The sequence below is a fragment of the Ostrinia furnacalis genome, unplaced genomic scaffold, assembly GCF_004193835.3.
Source record: "Ostrinia furnacalis isolate ACB-3 unplaced genomic scaffold, ASM419383v2 OfSCF7447, whole genome shotgun sequence".
Lineage (NCBI taxonomy): Eukaryota > Metazoa > Arthropoda > Insecta > Lepidoptera > Crambidae > Ostrinia > Ostrinia furnacalis.
Genome location: NW_021137686.1, coordinates 357,763 through 375,977, shown reverse-complemented (window position 1 = coordinate 375,977; position 18,215 = coordinate 357,763). Strand labels below are relative to the sequence as shown.

The 18,215-nt window shown below is 37.6% G+C and overlaps 1 protein-coding gene across 1 annotated transcript in view; it reads left to right on the top strand.

Moving 5' to 3' along the window:
• LOC114364548 (kinesin-like protein KIN-5D) overlaps positions 1 to 16,965 on the top strand; it is a 28,224-nt gene extending 11,259 nt beyond the window's left edge. The window contains exons 2-7 of the mRNA XM_028320738.1: positions 9,703 to 9,851; positions 10,987 to 11,161; positions 11,667 to 11,764; positions 12,297 to 12,395; positions 14,137 to 14,300; positions 14,648 to 16,965. Of these exons, the coding sequence (XP_028176539.1) occupies positions 9,703 to 9,851; positions 10,987 to 11,161; positions 11,667 to 11,764; positions 12,297 to 12,395; positions 14,137 to 14,300; positions 14,648 to 16,930 (2,968 nt within the window). The 3' untranslated portion in view covers positions 16,931 to 16,965. The remainder of the gene's footprint in view (positions 1 to 9,702; positions 9,852 to 10,986; positions 11,162 to 11,666; positions 11,765 to 12,296; positions 12,396 to 14,136; positions 14,301 to 14,647) is intronic.
• Positions 16,966 to 18,215: the final 1,250 nt, after the last annotated feature.

The following is an 18,215-nucleotide window of genomic DNA, read 5'->3' as shown; positions in this document are numbered from 1 at the left end:
AAGGTCAGTGACGTGTTGCAAAAAATAAGAAAACTTAAATGGAACTGGACTGGACATATAATGAGGACTAATAAAGAGAAATGGACTAAGGATGTAATAGAGTGGTATCCGAGGAACGGGAAAAGACAACGAGGTGGTCAAATCAAAAGATGGGAGGACGATTTACCAAAAGGATGGAGAAGGTCTGCCAAGGAAAGAGAGACGTGGAAACAATTGGGGGAGGCCTATGTCGACAGACAACCTGACCAAAGCGGTTGCTAATAAAATTAATTGTGCTACCTATGTTAAATTAGATTTAAGAATATTTATATTATTATCTTAAAAAATAGCATGTAAGTTAAAATGGTCAGTGAATAAAGGCTTTTATTATTATTATTATTATTNATTATATTATTATTACGAAATATGAGGGTGGTACAATTTACCCGGCGGTACAATATACCGAACTCTCCCCTATAGTTTCTGAGATTACGTGATGAGTGAGTCAGTCAGTGACCTTTCGCTTTTATATGTATATTTAGAGGTAGATATCCTAAGCATATTATTATTATATTCCTTAAGGACCCTTTCCTAGAGCAAAATTCTGTTTTGCGGAACTCTGTAATGCAGGCTTCAGCAAAACTGGATTGTCGTTGAACAAACAAGTGTATCTGAAATTCTCCAAATGCGAATGGATCGTTTTTTTGCGGGAAACGGGATGTTCTTGTGAATACGTATTCTACTAAACGGGATACAGCAAAAACGGGATGTCCGAAAGAGCCCTAATTAAATTAAATATTTACAACTACCTTTTGCCCGCGGCTTAACCCGCGTGAAATTTGGTTTGTCACAGATCGTCATAAATTAACGTAAGTGCGCCTATTAACGACCCCCCAAAATTTGTATCCTATTACCGCCCTATTTTTCTTTCTTNGGGGGGGGGGTAATTTCCCCCCCCTACATTTCTAATGGTTATAGAAATATTTTCACATATTGTTAGAATTAACAAATCAAAATTTTTTACTAGACTCACATTATTTTTATGAATATTTCAGGTAAGTAATATCGTCAATTTCACATAATTATTTTATTCTAAATTTTTATTATCGTTTTTAAATTTATTAAACCCTTAATCATTATTAAAATATCCTAACTGTATGCATAAAACCTTATCCCGAAATAGGGGACATGAGTTCACGAACTTAGAAACAGAGCAAACTTTTGTCACGAAACAGGATCCAAACAAGAGGTCCGCAGAACAATTAATATAAAAAAAAGTTCAAACTATATAACTATAAATTATATATTAACTTACTGTCAAAAGACCAAAGTTTAGCATACAAAAGCTTTCATACTGATATCATGCTTGGTTATTTTTAAATAAAATGTTAAAGTCGTAAGAGCCTTAATATACCGAAGTAGGGGGCACTTACCTTATACCACACACGCTCACATATATAAATTACATTGTTTTGACTGGAAGAAAGTTCTGAAGTCAACATTCAGTATTGGTCTTGTATTTTGGGAGTGTCGGGTTTTCGTTGCAGGAGCTAAATCTATTGTGTGCCATTATGCATGCCGTGTGAAGGAGCTATAAGTGCCGGGCACGCGACGACGGGGCAAATGGAATATTTGGTCTAGTCCATTGCATCTCAATCTACTTATTTCGATTTTGACGCCAAGTTGTCAAAGAAGTGAAAGAGTAGTTTTAACTTTGAAATCGAAAAATTGAAATATCCAACAAAACCGATGAAATTGTTGCATTAAGTAATGTTAGATAGATAGGTAATAGTCCAGTCAAATTAGACATGAACCCTGCAATAATTCGCATACAGCTGAAAATTGGTATGAATGTTCGGAGCACCATTATGAATTAACTGTGAAAAGTCCCCATCGATCCGACGTGTGCTAAAAAAAAAATTCAAGGTCAAACTTAAAAAATACGGCTTTTTGAGATTTTCAGCCAAACGGTAAGTTTTATCACAAAAATATGTATGACAAGGTTTAAGACCATACAATTATCTATCAAAATTGTCTATACACATTCTCCTAAGAGTCAGCGTTTCTGAGATTCGATGATCCGAAGAGTCAAAAAAGTGTTTTCTTCATAACGGTCTTACACATAAATCCAATGTGATATCGCCTCGTGCCACGACTCAGCATTGTATCATGATGTGTTGTCGACGTCGAATATAAAATAATCAACCTCAATGTCGTCTGTCATCTTTAATTATCGAAAAATGGGTGCAACTTTGACGAAGGACTGCACCGTGAGTTTTTAAGATACGAAGTTTTCGTGTCTATTATGTTTAAGAACTCTTATATACACACGTCACTACTCTACTTGTAACTCTATGGTCACTCTTTTAGCCCGACCAAGTTAGACAGTCCAGGTTATAATTATTCATATAGAGCTGAAAATTTGTATGAATGTTAAGAACACCATCCTAAATGAAATGTCAAAAGTCCCCGACGATCCGTCATTAAAAAAAAAAGTTTTCGAAGTCCCAAGTTTTTTGCATTTTTTGGCCAAGTAGTAAATTTATCATAAAAATAGATAAAAAAAAATAGTAGATCATAAAATTATCTATTAAAATTGTCTTAGCCCCTTTTTCCTAAGAGTCACCGATTATGAGGTAGAACGATTCAAAAAGTTAGTTTTGATGTTCTCGTTATATGCACATGTTTCCACAACACCTATGAGGGTTATTTGGCGTATTTTTTTTACCAGGTTTCCCCAGTAGGCCTTTTTTAAGATGTATTTGTTATCCTGTTCAATTCAAAACTATTTTAATAGAGTTGAAGTTGTGGACTTTTGGAGTAGTTAACAGAATGCGAATTCTCTAACTTTTTGCATCGTTACCACATAAACGGTGACTCTTAGGAAAAAGGGGCTAAGACAATTTTAATAGATAATTTTATGATCTACTACTATTTCTTATCATTTCTTATGATAAGTTTACTGTTTGGCGGAAAAATGCAAAAAACTTGGACTTCGTGAATTTTTTTTTCAAATGACGGATCGCTGGGGACTTTTGACATTTCATTAAGAATGGTGTTCTCAACAATCACACAAATTTTGAGCTCTATGCGAATTATTATAACCCGGATTTTCTGACTTGACCGGGCTAAAAAAGTGACCATAGAGTTACAAGTAGAGTAGTGACGTGTGCATATAAGAGCTCTTAAACATAAAAGACACGAAAACTTCGTATCTTAGAAACTCACGGTGCAGTCCTTCGTCTAAGTTGCAAACATTTTTCGACAATTAAAGATGACAAATGACATTGAGGTTAATCATTTTATATTCGACGTCGACAACACATCATGATACAATGCTGAGTCGTGGCACGAGGCGATATCACATTGGATTTATGTGTAAGACCGTTGTTATGAAGAAAACACTTTTTTGACTCTTCGGATCATCGAATCTCAGAAACGCTGACTCTTAGGAGAAAGTGTATAGACAATTTTGATAGATAATTGTATGGTCTTAAACCTTGTCATACATATTTTTGTGATAAAACTTACCGTTTGGCTGAAAATCTCAAAAACCCGTATTTTTTAAGGTTGACCTTGAATTTTTTTTTTAGCACACGTCGGATCGATGGGGACTTTTCACAGTTAATTCATAATGGTGCTCCGAACATTCGTACCAATTTTCAGCTGTATGCGAATTATTGCAGGGTTCATGTCTAATTTGACTGGACTATAAGGTTTATTTGCAAAACACATAGACACAAAAGTTTGAAGGTAATATGATCACTTCGTCATGGTAGAGTCGTTAACAGGGATTCGTTATCTAATTAACTGTATTTGTCAATTTATCTATGCTCGGATATCATTGGTAAGATACTCAAGTTGTAAACGTCCAGCTCCTCTTAGCTTGACGAATCATGAATGCATTTTCTCTTCAGCTAACGAAATTCAAAGCGCAGAAATAAAGACACAAATGATGATTCGTTTCGGAAGCTATAAAAAATAAAGGGATCATAAACAGCTTTGTTTCTTGTTGTTTTGTATTGCGGCTGGTGTTCGATTAAGTCGGGGTAATAAAGACCCCGGTCCTGGGCCCAAGGCCGGCGCGACACGCGAGCGCCACACCTTCGCACCTTCGGCTTATCTCGGCTAATATCTCTGTAATCATCACGACCTATAGTAAACACGGCATGGGTTATGCATCCGCAGATATATGGATATGGGATCTAACACACAGTAAATTATTCTCATGTAATGTTCGGATGTCTTAGCACAGAAAAAATAGATAAGACCAGATTATAGAAGTAGGTGGTAGAGTCAGTTTTGCGCTACTATTCTTATAGCCTAGATAGATTTGTTGAACTCTACAGAAACTGACAAATAAGAACGTCGAAGAAAGAATTAGCATACTTTTCAAACTACATAGAGTATCTTATAGATGGAGATTGAACATTATTTTCTTAAAAGTTGTAAAGAAAAAAGTAACTAATCATGGATTAACTAATTCTTTTATAATGCGAACAGCTAGGGACTGGAATTCGCTGCCTGCTGCTGTCTTTCTTGAACACTATAATCCGGCCCTTATCAAGGCGAGAGTGAATAGGCACTTACAGGGCATATAATATGTACTTGTGTATGTACGATCCTAGACTGCATTGGNTTCCGTTCTTAGTGGATATCTATAAGGAAACCTACCTGCCAAATTTCAAGTTTGTAAGTGTTAGTTAATACCGGCCGGCACCAATACCTATCAAAATTGTAATTAGCTATTACCTTGACAAACTGAGACAAACGTTTAGGTATTCAGTTTGGCAATTTCGCATTCAGTCAAATACTTCAGTTTTTCATAAATAATTAATGCTATAAAAATTTATGGCTTTTAAATATTTTTTGCCAGGGGGGACAACAGTCCTCAAATCATTGATTAAAAATCTAGTCCTGTTGTCTCCCCTAGCCAGGGGGGACAACAGGACTGCACCGACTGCAGGCGTCTTACTTAACACCAGGTTCGATTGCGGTCAAAATCTGCCTTGTCTTGCATAAAAAAAATACCTAAAAAAATCACAAACTCGTCTTCTTATTCTACCCCTACAAATTGCATTTGGTGTATGTCGAGGCAACGTGGCTAGACGCCGTCAGCCGTTAGTATGGTTTCACACCCCTCTGGCAGTGTGTCGCGCCCTCCCTACGAGCCGCCCGCCCAGTGTTCTAACGGACAGTTGTGAAAACGCTCTAAGGAAAATAACCTGAGTAAGTTTAATTTGTTAGTATCTTTAAACCAAACTAATGTTTTTTAAGAAATGTGTTGTTATAGAGTGCTTTTTGTTGGGGTCTGTGACGCGTGATTATTTATGTCGTGTTGTTACATTTTATAAAGTTTTCAACGCGAAGTTAAAGTGATAAAGGCTTTTATCAATTTTGTTATTGTATGCGACAGTTCATGCAAATTTTATTAATTTGTTCTTAGTCCAGTCAATGAATGCCTTAACGACGGTGTAGAGAGAAATCCGTGGAACACAATTTCTGACCTCAGGACTTTATTCAGCCTAGTTAGGTGGTGAACATAGCAAAAGTCCCCGCCCTTAGCCCTTGAGCCGGCGGGGAGAGGGGGGTTTAAAGGTACCACTTTTCGGTTTTTCGCTTAATCCTCGGAAACTATGCGTCCTAGTGACATGAATACTATGAACCATAAAAAGCTTATTCAATTTGCTACAGGTGAGACCGTCAAGTTTTTCTATATCTTGTATAGTTTTTGCGGTTTCTGCTCTAGAAGGTCTGTAAAATTGGAAATTTTACTGTCGTCTTACATGTTCCTTTCACGAGAAAATCAACTAAATCAACATTGAGCAAACACTATAGACATGCGGGAGCATGTTAAGCTTAGTTCCATGGAGGGGACTGCACCGTGCGTATATTTAGACGAACCAATTAGAGCCACTTTTGACTCCTCATCATTCAAAAACTACTGTGCATTAACACTTCAAATTTGGCTCATGTATTGAGACTTGCAAGATATACATCAGCTTCAAATTTCATAAATATACCTCAAACGGTTATTTAGGTATTGACGTTCAAAAATCGATATTTAGAGCACTACTATCTATCTATCACATGTGAAATGTTAAAATTTACTGGTTTTTTATTTGTTCCTTTGTATTTACATAACTACCTTTCTGGATGCCAAATTTGAACCTTCGAGGTCATCTGGAAGTGGTTAGAATTTGGTCTATAGGTCAGACATGTAGATTTTTGGACGTCAATATCTAAAGAACCGTTTGAGGCATATTTATGAAATTTGAAACTGATGTATATCTTGCAAGTCTCAACACATGAGCCAAATTTGAAGTGATAATGCACAGTAGTTTTTGAGTGATGAGGAGTCAAAAGTGGCTCAAAGTGATTCGTCTAAATATACGCACGGTGTAGTCCCCTCGCTGGAACTAGGCTTAACATTCTCCCGCATGTCTAGAATGATTGCTCAATGTTGATTTAGTCGATTTTCTCCCGATGGGAACATGTAAGACAAAAATAAAATTTCCAATATTACAGACCTTCTAGAGCAGATGCCGCGAAAACTATACAATTTATAGAAAAACTTGTCTATCTCATCTGTAGCAAATTGAATATGCTTTTTTTGGTTCAAAGTAGTCATGTCACTAGGACGCATAGTTTCCGAGGATTAAGTGAAAAACCGAAAAGTGGCACCTTTAAACCCCCCTCTCCCCGCCGGCTCAAGGGCTAAGGGCGGGGACTTTTGCTATGTTCACCTCCTAACTAGTCTAAATAAAGTCCTGAAGTCAGAAATTGTGTTCTACAGTTTTCCATCTATAATGCTTTATTGACTGGACTATCTGTCTCTAACGATATATAAAAGCTGCTTTAAAAAAGCTTAGTTATAATGATTGACTCACAAGTTAGGTACCTACCTATGTTACCAAACAATAAATTCATTATCCTATGAACTAAAGTTATGGGTATGAGTAAAATAATACGTAACTTATAAAAAATAATAAGAAACATAACTTTATTAAAAGTTTCTGGTGAGTGCACATAAGTACACTCTTTATTTACTTTTAAAAAATACAAAATTTTGTAAGTACATACGTTTATTGTTATCTATCCTTGCATGAGGAAAATAGGTCGACGTTTTTACTTATAGGATGTTTTTCTCTATCCTGTGTTACATTAGGTAACTACATGGTACCTGCCTATCAGATATAGAAATTGTTACATTAGTAAATAGCGATGAATTTGGGGCTGAGTGTACACAGTGGCAGTTTTGTTAGCGGTTACGTTTGGAGGTGTCTGCGCCAGGTTATAGTCGCCGCTGGCACGCCACCCTTACACACGAGCTCATTCATGCATCGCTCGATTTGTCTGCTGATATAGTTTATTACTTATTTAGTCTTCTTGTTTTTGCCGTCTCCTTTTGGTAAGATGTAGATTCCTACTTACCTAGAGTCGTGCTCTATAGTCGTATAGATTTAAATCTAGAATTTTATTGGCAAAAGGGTTGAAGCAGTTGACTTCAGTTGATCCCGATAATGTAACGTCGAGTTTAACAATACGAGCTAGGTGCTTAGTCAATTTCAGAGTTAATGGATGTGTTAGAGTTCTTGTCTTGAGATTATTAGTCGCAATGTTCCGAATGATTTTCGAAACATATCCATTTCGAGCGATTCTCGAGTAGTTTCCCTGAAGCTATTAAGCTTTTGATATTCACTGAAATTACATGAACAGCGATCGCGGCTATCATCGACACGTCCATAATAACGATTTTGTTTGTAAACTCATTCGTGTTTTGTAATATCGAATGCTTTTTCCCTATGGCTTGCGTTATCGAAATTAGTGAAAGAAATTCGCTGTAAAAAAGATGACAAAGAAGTCTCAAGTATTATTAAGTAAGAGGATAATAATTTACGTACCTAGGTATAACTAAATTAGTAAAATACGAAAAGACCAAAGAGTTTAAGAAAAAAAATAAAGATCTGCTAAAACTACGTTTGGCAATCAAGCAAGAGTTTAAGAAGTAGACCAGATAGTAGGTAATAAAATTAGTACCTAGTCCTAGAATGTAAGCACACCTAGGATAGTGGTTCGCTGATTAAACAAATGAACTGCGTGTATGCGTGTGCGGATTAACAAAATCGACTCATTAAAATGTAGTTTAGTGTCGAGCGAAGTTGTAGCATTTCATTAAAACGCAATCATTAGTTCGCAGGTCGTGACAAACAGTAATGATTGTAGATTTCGTTTAGTCGGGAAGTTTGTTGTCTTTTGTGCTGAAGTTTTGGCAACAAAGTCAAGGTTCAGCTTCAAAACATTCTTTTATTTTCATTGATGCCATTTACCTAAAACACATAGGCTCTGTAAAAATAATTATAAGATTTTCAATAATAATTTCTAATGTTTAGTGACATAAGAAATGTATAGGAAGAAAGATTATTATAAGCATAACTTTGAATAAAAGAATACAAATAAGTGATTAAATTAATTAAAAAAAAACAGCTTAAGCTGTTAATACCTATACCCAAACTTTTTCATCTTGGACACCGGTTTGTGATTATTTCCAATGTCACTGGTTATCAATGAAAATAATCGAAACACTAATTTATTTCTTTATTTGCATAGATTACAATCGATCTATTACAAAAAAGAGTTATAAACGGTTTGAGAGTGTGATGTTTTTAGAATAAAGATACAATCTATGGGTACTGCTCACTGCGAATCTTGCCCAGGTGACACTTTTTATATTTAATTTTCTGTACAATAAATTGTTGATTAATATTCAAAACCATTATAGGTACGCCCCGGTCAATGCTCTCAGAAATATTGTGCAATATTCTCTTCACAACCGTAATAAATATTAATGAAGGATGTATTTAATGTTTATTTATAGAAATCAAAATAGGTAAAGGTTATTAGGCTTTCCAATAGGTATAATTGAGTAATGACTTGATTAATTTATTATGTTAATGTTAGATAAAGAAGATCCAAAAAAACTGATATTCTTGAGTTAAAAATACGACCATTGAATTAGAAGATTCTGCTGAACTAAAAAGCACAAAATAGAAATAAAAGAAAAAAAAATCGGAGTCGTTAAATCTGCATGCTAGTTAATTACAAAATCAATTAAATCAAACTAAGCAAGGTAAGTATGCAGAGCTTACAAAATGATAGTTGCGCCACAAAGACGCACGGCACGCAAGGACGATATACTCGTCCTACCGCTTATGTCACATCACTGTTCAACGTTTATCATTAATCGTTATGTTAGAATTTAATTTGGTATTTAAACTGCTAGGCTTGTGCCAAAAGTAGGTAAACTATATAGTACCTACTTTTTGCACCAATCATACTTTTGTTGATAAATATACGGATAAGGGAATGTGGTCTTCAATGAGTACCTAGTTATAGGATGTCCAGAATCACGAAAATGGTGAAAATGCCGAAATTAATTAAATATTTTCAAATCACCTCATCTGCTTTTAAATATGTTACCTACCTACCTACCTAATCACGGAGCATATACATACTTAAAAGGTGTCCATTATCTACTTATCTAAGGGAGACTATTTATTAAGGCAAACCACACAAAACTGACAAACAAAAGAAATGTAAAATCAAAACGGAACAATTTAGTTAGGTTGTTTTATTACTAAAAAGAGATCTATTCCAGTTGGGGATGGGGAGATGTCCTTGTGGAAGATCCTGTAATAGTACCTATTATCTTTGATCTGGCAGTTTCCTGGAAATCTACAACGAGCGCGTCCACGACTTGCTGGCGGGCGAGAGCGCGCCGCCCACGTGCCACTCGCTGCCCCGGCGCAGGGGCAACGCTCGCAAGGACCTGCGCGTGCGGGAGCACCCCGATAGAGGACCCTACGTGCAAAGTGAGTCTTATGTTTGTGTGTAGATACTTAGAGGTTACTGTCAGTGTCCTGGTCTACAACAAGCGCGTCCACGACTTGCTGCGTGCCACTCGCTGCCCCGGCGCAGGGGCAACGCTCGCAAGGACCTGCGCGTGCGGGAGCACCCCGATAGAGGACCCTACGTGCAAAGTGAGTCTTATGTTTGTGTGTAGATACTTAGAGGTTACTGTCAGTGTCCTGGTCTACAACAAGCGCGTCCACGACTTGCTGCGTGCCACTCGCTGCCCCGGCGCAGGGGCAACGCTCGCAAGGACCTGCGCGTGCGGGAGCACCCCGACAGAGGGCCCTACGTGCAAAGTGAGTCTTGTGTTTATGTAGAGGTTACTGTCAGTGTCCTGGTGATCTACAAGGAACGCGTCCACGACTTGCTGGCGGGCGAGAGCGCGCCGCCCACGTGCCACTCGCTGCCCCGGCGCAGGGGCAACGCTCGCAAGGACCTGCGCGTGAGGGAGCACCCCGATAGAGGACCCTACGTGCAAAGTGAGTCTTATGTTTGTGTGTAGATACTTAGAGGTTACTTTCAGTGTCCTGGTCTACAACAAGCGCGTCCACGACTTGCTGCGTGCCACTCGCTGCCCCGGCGCAGGGGCAACGCTCGCAAGGACCTGCGCGTGCGGTAGCACCCCGACAGAGGGCCCTACGTGCAAAGTGAGTCTTGTGTTTATGTATAGAAGTGTTACTTTTGCAACTGTTTGCCCCCCCCCCCCCCCCAAAACAACCCAAAGGCAGTGGAAACCTGTTTTAAATTACACTTTAATACCATACAAANCCCCCCCCCCCCCCCACTAAAACATCCTAGGAGCAGTGGCTTCCTAGTTGCAATTAGAGTTCACTGGATAGATGTAGAGTCTTAATCTATCATGGCCTTTGGCCTTGGCCACACCACAGCAGACAAACTTATTGCGATACCACACGATGTCTTGAATAGTCACTCCTAGATAGAGCCACTTTATCTTTTACAAGGAACAAAGACAACTGTTACATGTCGGAATAGACGAGGATGCGCTCTTCAGCTCGGTTTCTCATGCTCTTCATAGCCACATCTAGCGCCACATTTTAAGTCAAGATGGAAGTCAATTTATCCTTTGTTTCGTAGATCTCCGAAGAGTAGCCATCAATGACGTGGCAGCGCTCTTAGCACTGGTGAGCGAAGGCTCGCGCCGTCGTCGCACGGCTGCTACAAGACGCAACGCCACATCTTCGCGGTCCCATGCTCTCTTGGAGATAGCCACCGCCAGTGCTACTCTTCATCTCGCTGACTTGGCTGGCAGGTAGGTTTACCTGCTGTGTATCTATCTTACTTTATCAGCATTATATGCCGTAGGTAGGTTTACCTGCTGTGTGTTATGCATGTTATACACTAGCTTGCACCAAAGGCCGTAAAGTTCATAAATTCAAAAAGATAATTATTTTACATCCTTGTTTTTCCATACCCAAGATCAGTCATGTTGTGACCTAAGCTATGAATCTACTTAGCAGCATTTAATGTGCATTACCTACTTCTTATTAGGAGCATCTAGTGAAATGATGGCGGTGCAAAGGTTTATAGGAGCTTAGTAGAAAGGTTGCCTTACCTACTAACAGTTTAATCCAACTATAGTCTAGTCTGGAGAGGGTATTTGGAAGCCATAAAGTAGAGCCGGGCATGTATGACGCATGATCGCATAATAAGTGTAACAAGCGCGCAATATAGAGGAGACTAATATTAGATATTGCTCTATTAACCTTCTAAATGTAAAATAATAAATGCATTTAATTAACTTCGTACTTATGCAGCGAGAAAGCTGGCTGGGAAGGCTGCGACGGCCGCCAGAAAGAAGGCGCAAACATAAATAAATCGTTGGTTGCTCTTAGCAATGTTATCTCAGCGTTAGGTAAGTTTTTAATGAATCAAAATCAAAATCAAATAAAATTAAATACAAGTCATTGCCTTCTTGGCTGTATTATTTAGAATAGTCAAATGAATTTTTTTCGTTCATTTTAAGGTGAGTATAGACTAGAGCATATTATACCTGTAACAGAACAACGAGCCGCTCTATGATATGTTCTAGTGTATCACCTTTTCACGAACCGTCGTACATTTTGCCTCTATTGCACCATTCGTAAGAACGTTAACATTACATAGAAATGCTCGAGAAAATGCTCTAGTTTATACTCACCTTTAGACAAGCCCCCTAGACAAGTTGCACTTTTTGATCGAATCGAAAATCGAATCCGTAAAAACTTCATAAAAAAAACTGGTTCGATTGGTTTGCGATTAACATGTGCACTTTGTCTAGACCCAAAGGTCATTCTACCACGAGAAAGTTTTTAATCGAAAACAGTGCCAATGTACATATTTGCAATTATTACGCTTGAAACTAATATTTAGTTACATTGTTTGTATTAAAACTCTATTTTCTTTAGTAAGCGGGCGTGGGAGGTTCGTTCCATACCGCGACTCTGCCCTCACTTGGCTGCTGAAGGACTGCTTCACGGGAGGCGCCTCCGCTTTTATTATCGCTAGTAAGTTACATACTATTCATAGTGGTCTTTAAGTAAGTATCTGACTCACACACTGACAAAATTTAGCGTTGATTAGCGGTGAGTTGCCCCGAATTTTGTATCCCATCAAAACAATACTTGTCAAAAAAACCAAGTCTCGCAACTCAGTTGTTCTACGGTAAAAAGTTGTGAGATCCATGTAATACCAAGTCCAGGCCAGGAAATCTTTAACGTTTTACATAAATATATTGACTTGGCCATCGCACTAAATAATTTAATTTACACGTGTTTTCATGCGATGGCCAAGTCAATATATTTATATAAAACGTTAGAGATTTCCTGGCCTGGACTTGGTATTACATAGATCTCACAACTTTTTACCGTATAGCCTGACCAGGAACATAAAAACCCTCGCCATGTTGCGGAAATCTAATGGTACTAATTTCTTTTAATGGCAACAATAACTAAAAACTTCATTGACATGTCACCTTGCATGTCAGTCTATTGCTGTCAAAGTGTAAACAAACTTTATTTTAAATGTGCGCAATTGATTTTGTGTATGAAATTGCTAAAATATTTTTATAGTCGTGAAAGAAAAGTGGTTCACAATGTGTTAAAGTATTTGTCGAAGAGAAATACCAAGGGTTCGGACAATATTTTCATTGAATAATGTTTCCAACAAAGGTTGTCAAATTGACTGACATGTTTATCGTATAGTACAGTCCACTATGAAAATTAGCTGTGGTTTGTTTCAACTACCTATTTTAAAGTTTTTTGTCACTTTCTAAGTGTTGAATTTTATGGAATTGGGAAAGAAGTACCGAGTTTGAAGCGTTCATGAGCAGACATTGCAGTTGAATATTCAAGTTCTGAATTTGATTATTGATGAATAATAAAATAAATCCTACTAGCTCGATTGATGGTTTCATTTAATTTATTTAAACCAGGTTACCTATAATAATAGTTTTTAGTTAATTTATGAAAATATCAAATTAGCCCGTAATCCTACCTCTAAACTCAGTCTGAACTGAGTTACGAGCATTACAAGTTTGATGATTTTCATACTAGATTTGCTTTTTGCGCGCAAAGTTTTGTAAGAAATTGCAACAAAATAGTGAGATTGTATGTGTAAACAAACAATACCATCCATTAAAGGCTCCAGACATCAGTATGGAGCAGAATCAGCGCAATAAAAAAATAGCGCAATATTTTGTTGCAATTTCTTACAAAACTTGCGCACAAAAAGCAAATCTAGTATGAAAATCATCAAACTTCTAATGCTCGTAACTCAGTTCAGACTGAGTTTAGAGGTATACATGTCATAGTAAGTTTGGTTTATTACACTATTTTGTAATCAAAAAACAAAGTATGGTCGATGGCCGCGCGAAAAAAAAAAGACGCCACTTTCCATACAAAATCTGGCATTGCCATTTGAAGCTTCTAGGTCTACTAAAAGTGCCTTAGAGTTTTGATGATCGGTGAGTCAGTGAGTCAGTGAGTGACAAAATTAAGTAACTTTGACCCGTTATAATTCCTAAACTACTGGTTCAAATTGAATGAAATTTTAAATATACCGTGTCTTTACAATGCCTGCATAGCTAATGAAAATTCATCCTTCTAGTTTTATCCACAACGAAGTTACAGGCAATCGAAAATGGGCTGAATTGCTTCGAGAAAAGGATGGTACGGCCGTGCCGCTTTTTTGCTCGACTTGGTGGGGGCACTGCCGTGCCCCCAGATAAAAAGTAACTTGTCTCACCAGCTGTGTCCCCAAGCGTCGCGTGCTACGGCGAGTCGGCGTCGACCCTTCGTTGGGCGGAGCGCGCGCGCCAACTGCCGTCGCCGCGCGTCACCGCCAGCCGTCCGGCTCTGCGCACCTTGTACACACAGCTGCTAGCAGAACTTAGCAGGAATCACATTCAATACGTACGTCATTGGTTTTCAAATTAAGATGTGGTCATTCGTACTATAAATAAATAAGAAATAATATCAAGATCAAACATTAAAAAATCAGTAACTTTGATTTTTGTCACTTACAACGGTTTCGCATCAATTCGAATCCTTTAAACTATTATAGAATCTGATGATGGTTATCGAATCATAAATCGTATGTGCGTAAACTACCATACAAATAATTGTCGTCACGGATTCGTATCGGAAGTAGAGCGAAATTGCTCTTAATGTACCTACTTTGCAAAAAATCTACGATTTTAAAGCATTCCAAACCAATCTTACAGAAAGACACTTAATTAATTTATGCCTATATTTTTCAGATACCTGAAACTGGAAAAATTTCATACGATGATAATCATTGGAAATTGTATGCGAACAATGTAAAGCTGCAATCTCCTGATTCCTCCGAAGAAACTGCAAAAATAGGTAACATTATGAATCTATTGCATCCGAAAGCCGACGCTCATTCTTCCACCGCCTCATCAGCAGCGAGCGGTAGTTCGGATGTTATCAACGCGATGGATAAAAATATCAAAATCGATATAACCAGTGAAATAACAAAAGAAGTAGATAAATTATTTGGACCTGCACTAGAAAGGACACAAAGTAATAGTGATCTCAAAGTCATGGCTCCACTTAGACACAAGCGTAGGCAATACAAATCACAAGAAATTCTACCTATTGTTGAAAAATTACACGGAGATCACACAGTTGATGTGATGCCCAGTCAAAGTGAAGTTCAGATTGACGATATAAGGAAAATAGATAAAGCAAAAGCCCCACAAATTCCTATTCTATACGACAGTCAACGAGCTGAAATAGTAGCTTCAGTTACTGAAAGACTATACAATAAAATAAAGAAAAAAGAAGAGGCAGCTGCATCGAAAATGGAGACAGTTATAGACAAGAAAATAATGGAACCGCTGAGCGAATTAAAGATTTGTACTAATGCGCGGCAACGGCTCATGGAGTTAAGTCAGAAAGCGTTACGAAACAAACGGAGAATAGGTATTCCGGCTCATACGCAAACGAAAAAAATGGTCACTCGAGTTAGAGATCAAGGTATCGAGGTACAAACAGATTTAGAGGCGTATATCTTAAGAAATAATAAACCTAGTTACACACTTCATCGCGATGCAGCCACTGAAACTATGCCTATGACTCCTCGGTGTAAAGAAATTGCTGTTGGTTCTAAATATGGAATGTTACATTTTCACGATCGATCTACTATAACCGATGAAAAGAAAATTGTTCACAGAAGCTCTTTCGTTATGACTGACGTAGTAACTAAAAGTGATCGCACAACGCAAACTCTAATAGTGCCACCGCCAAGAAGAAAACGACGTGCATTGTGTAATTGCATGAAAAATTCTGAAAAAATTAAATGTTCTAATGAAAATGCGGCACCAGTTATAAGTATTAACATTTCACAAGTTTATCCTGCTGATTCAGAGTCACAAACATCTGATGATAATTCCGATAATACGGCTGAGAATAATAGCTGTGGCAAATCAGAATCAGTCCAGAACATGCCTCCTGATTTACTAACTAATCATAGTACACTTGATCCTTGTTGTAGTAAGACTGTTAAAATTGAACAAAATGCTAAAGTTTATAACGTAAATATACCGCAAGAAATTGAAATAGCAAATGACACTTCCACCAGCAATTCCTCGAAATCATTACAAAACTGTGACGACTTTTCAGATACGGAAGATTGTGTCTTGCCCCGTGTCTCTCCAGATTGTTTAAAAAGGGTAGATTCCAGTGATATGAAAGATATGATTTTAGGTCGCAATGAAAACTTGTACCCATACAATATTATTCTATCTCCACCTCGAGCAGTTGATAGCACAAAGAGATTAGTGAAGTTCCAAGATGATACTGTTCCTGTTTCCTCCGTCGCTTCGCAGGCTACTTGTGAAACACAGAACAAAAGCACATTTTATGAAACAAATCACAACTCCGAGGCCATTGATAATAATATAGACAATGAAGCGAATATTCTGGACAGTCAAGATACGCCCTCTAATTCTTATTCAGATTCTATAGACTCAAGTAAAGTAGAAACTGATTCATTCATCTGGAAGAAAGGCGGTGCAGCGTCTGACAAAAATAAAACCAATACACAAATGGGTCAATACACACCAATTTATAAAGGGGCAAAGTATGCAAAAGCCAAAGCAAAGTTGTATAGAGAATTTTTAGGTCTGGATAAAGAGGTGTATGATAACGATTCCTCCCAAACATCATCAAAGCATAATGATATCAGTTCGAGCGATAGTGTTGAATCGCGTGACACGTCTAATGCTTCTTTTAGGCGAAGAAAAAACATTCTCGAAGATAAGCTGAAGTTAAGGTGCAACCACAGTAACAGTTTTAGGAGCCTTGAACAAGAACTGAAGATTTCGTGCAATAGTTTAGAAACTTCCGTGAATAAATACGATAGTTATTTGTCTGGTTACCATAATGGCAAAAAAAGTGGTTACAGGACTGAAAGTTCGGCTCGAACGCCCACAGAATATTTGCAGCACTTGGTGCAGTTGCGGAGACAAGTCGTCAACGGCGATTGTGATACAGAAAGTAGTTCTCTTGCAAAATAATTGAATGCTAATGAATTGTTGTAAGTGTGTCTACATTATAGTGTGTTAGTATTATTAAGTGTAATCTTGTGAAAATTGTAAGCACATGTTAGCATACTAAGTAAACTGTATATGAATTAATTATGTGACTTTTATTAATCAGGCCCATCAATTTAAATATCCAGTTTATTAACACGTGCGTGTTCACTAATCTTATACGTTTTTTATAATACGTGATCAATCGGAGGCGACCACCTTTTACTACCACGGGTAGACGTATTGACGCCTCTGTGGCAATAAATTAGGATAAAATATCTTTAATACACAAAATAAAAAAATGGAAATTAATCATTTCCATTTTCCAAATAAAAAAATGGAAAGCCATATTTTAATATAGGAAAGTCGTGAAAGAACTTCAGTAGTAGTACTGAAGATATTCATTTTCCCAATTTGTTAGGTGTTTCCTTAAATTACTAATATTATAAATGCGAAAGTTTGTATGGATGTCTGGATGTTTGTTACTATTTCACGCAAAAACTACTGAACGAATTTTGATGAAACTTTACAGTATTATTGTTTATAGCCCAGAATAACACATAGGCTATAATTTATAACGATCGGTGACCAACTAAATTTCACGCGGGTGAAGACGCGGGCAAAAGCTAGTTTACTAATAAGATGAAAATCTTAGATCCTGGGAATCAAGAATAATTTATTTGCATTGATTATGGTACCACATTCAGAATCTTAGGTATTATCATTAGTTTCACATATTCAGCTATTATTTGGCTAATTAGCATGCAAGGGAAGAAGGAGTGATACATTTTGCTGTGTTATGTTAACTTTTACACGAGAGCAGGTTAGTTAAAATTAAATGATTGCGTTAAACGAACGTTAATGTAATTAAGTAGATCGATTTTGTTTACAACACGGATTCACTAACATATCGTTTACCCATTAAATAGGGTATTAGCACACAATTTCCGAAGTTAAACAAAGCAACCCGAACGAATGGTAAGCGAATGTGACCAAGTTTTCGCGAGTGGCGAAATGGTTGCGTAACCGTCATTACAAGAGCAACCTGAATAAGGACCCGCCGGGCTACTGTCAGCATCTTAGTCACGTCCATTGATAGCTCGCGGATTGCATTGTATGTGTCAACAGGTGCTCGGTGAGAATTCGGATAATAACATTGGTGGAATGGAACTAGGCTTTTTTAGAACCATATTATGCTACTACTGGTTTTGTTCTCATACTGCATAAAATATAGGTAGTCATAGAGTTCCTTATACATGAGGGTAGAGTT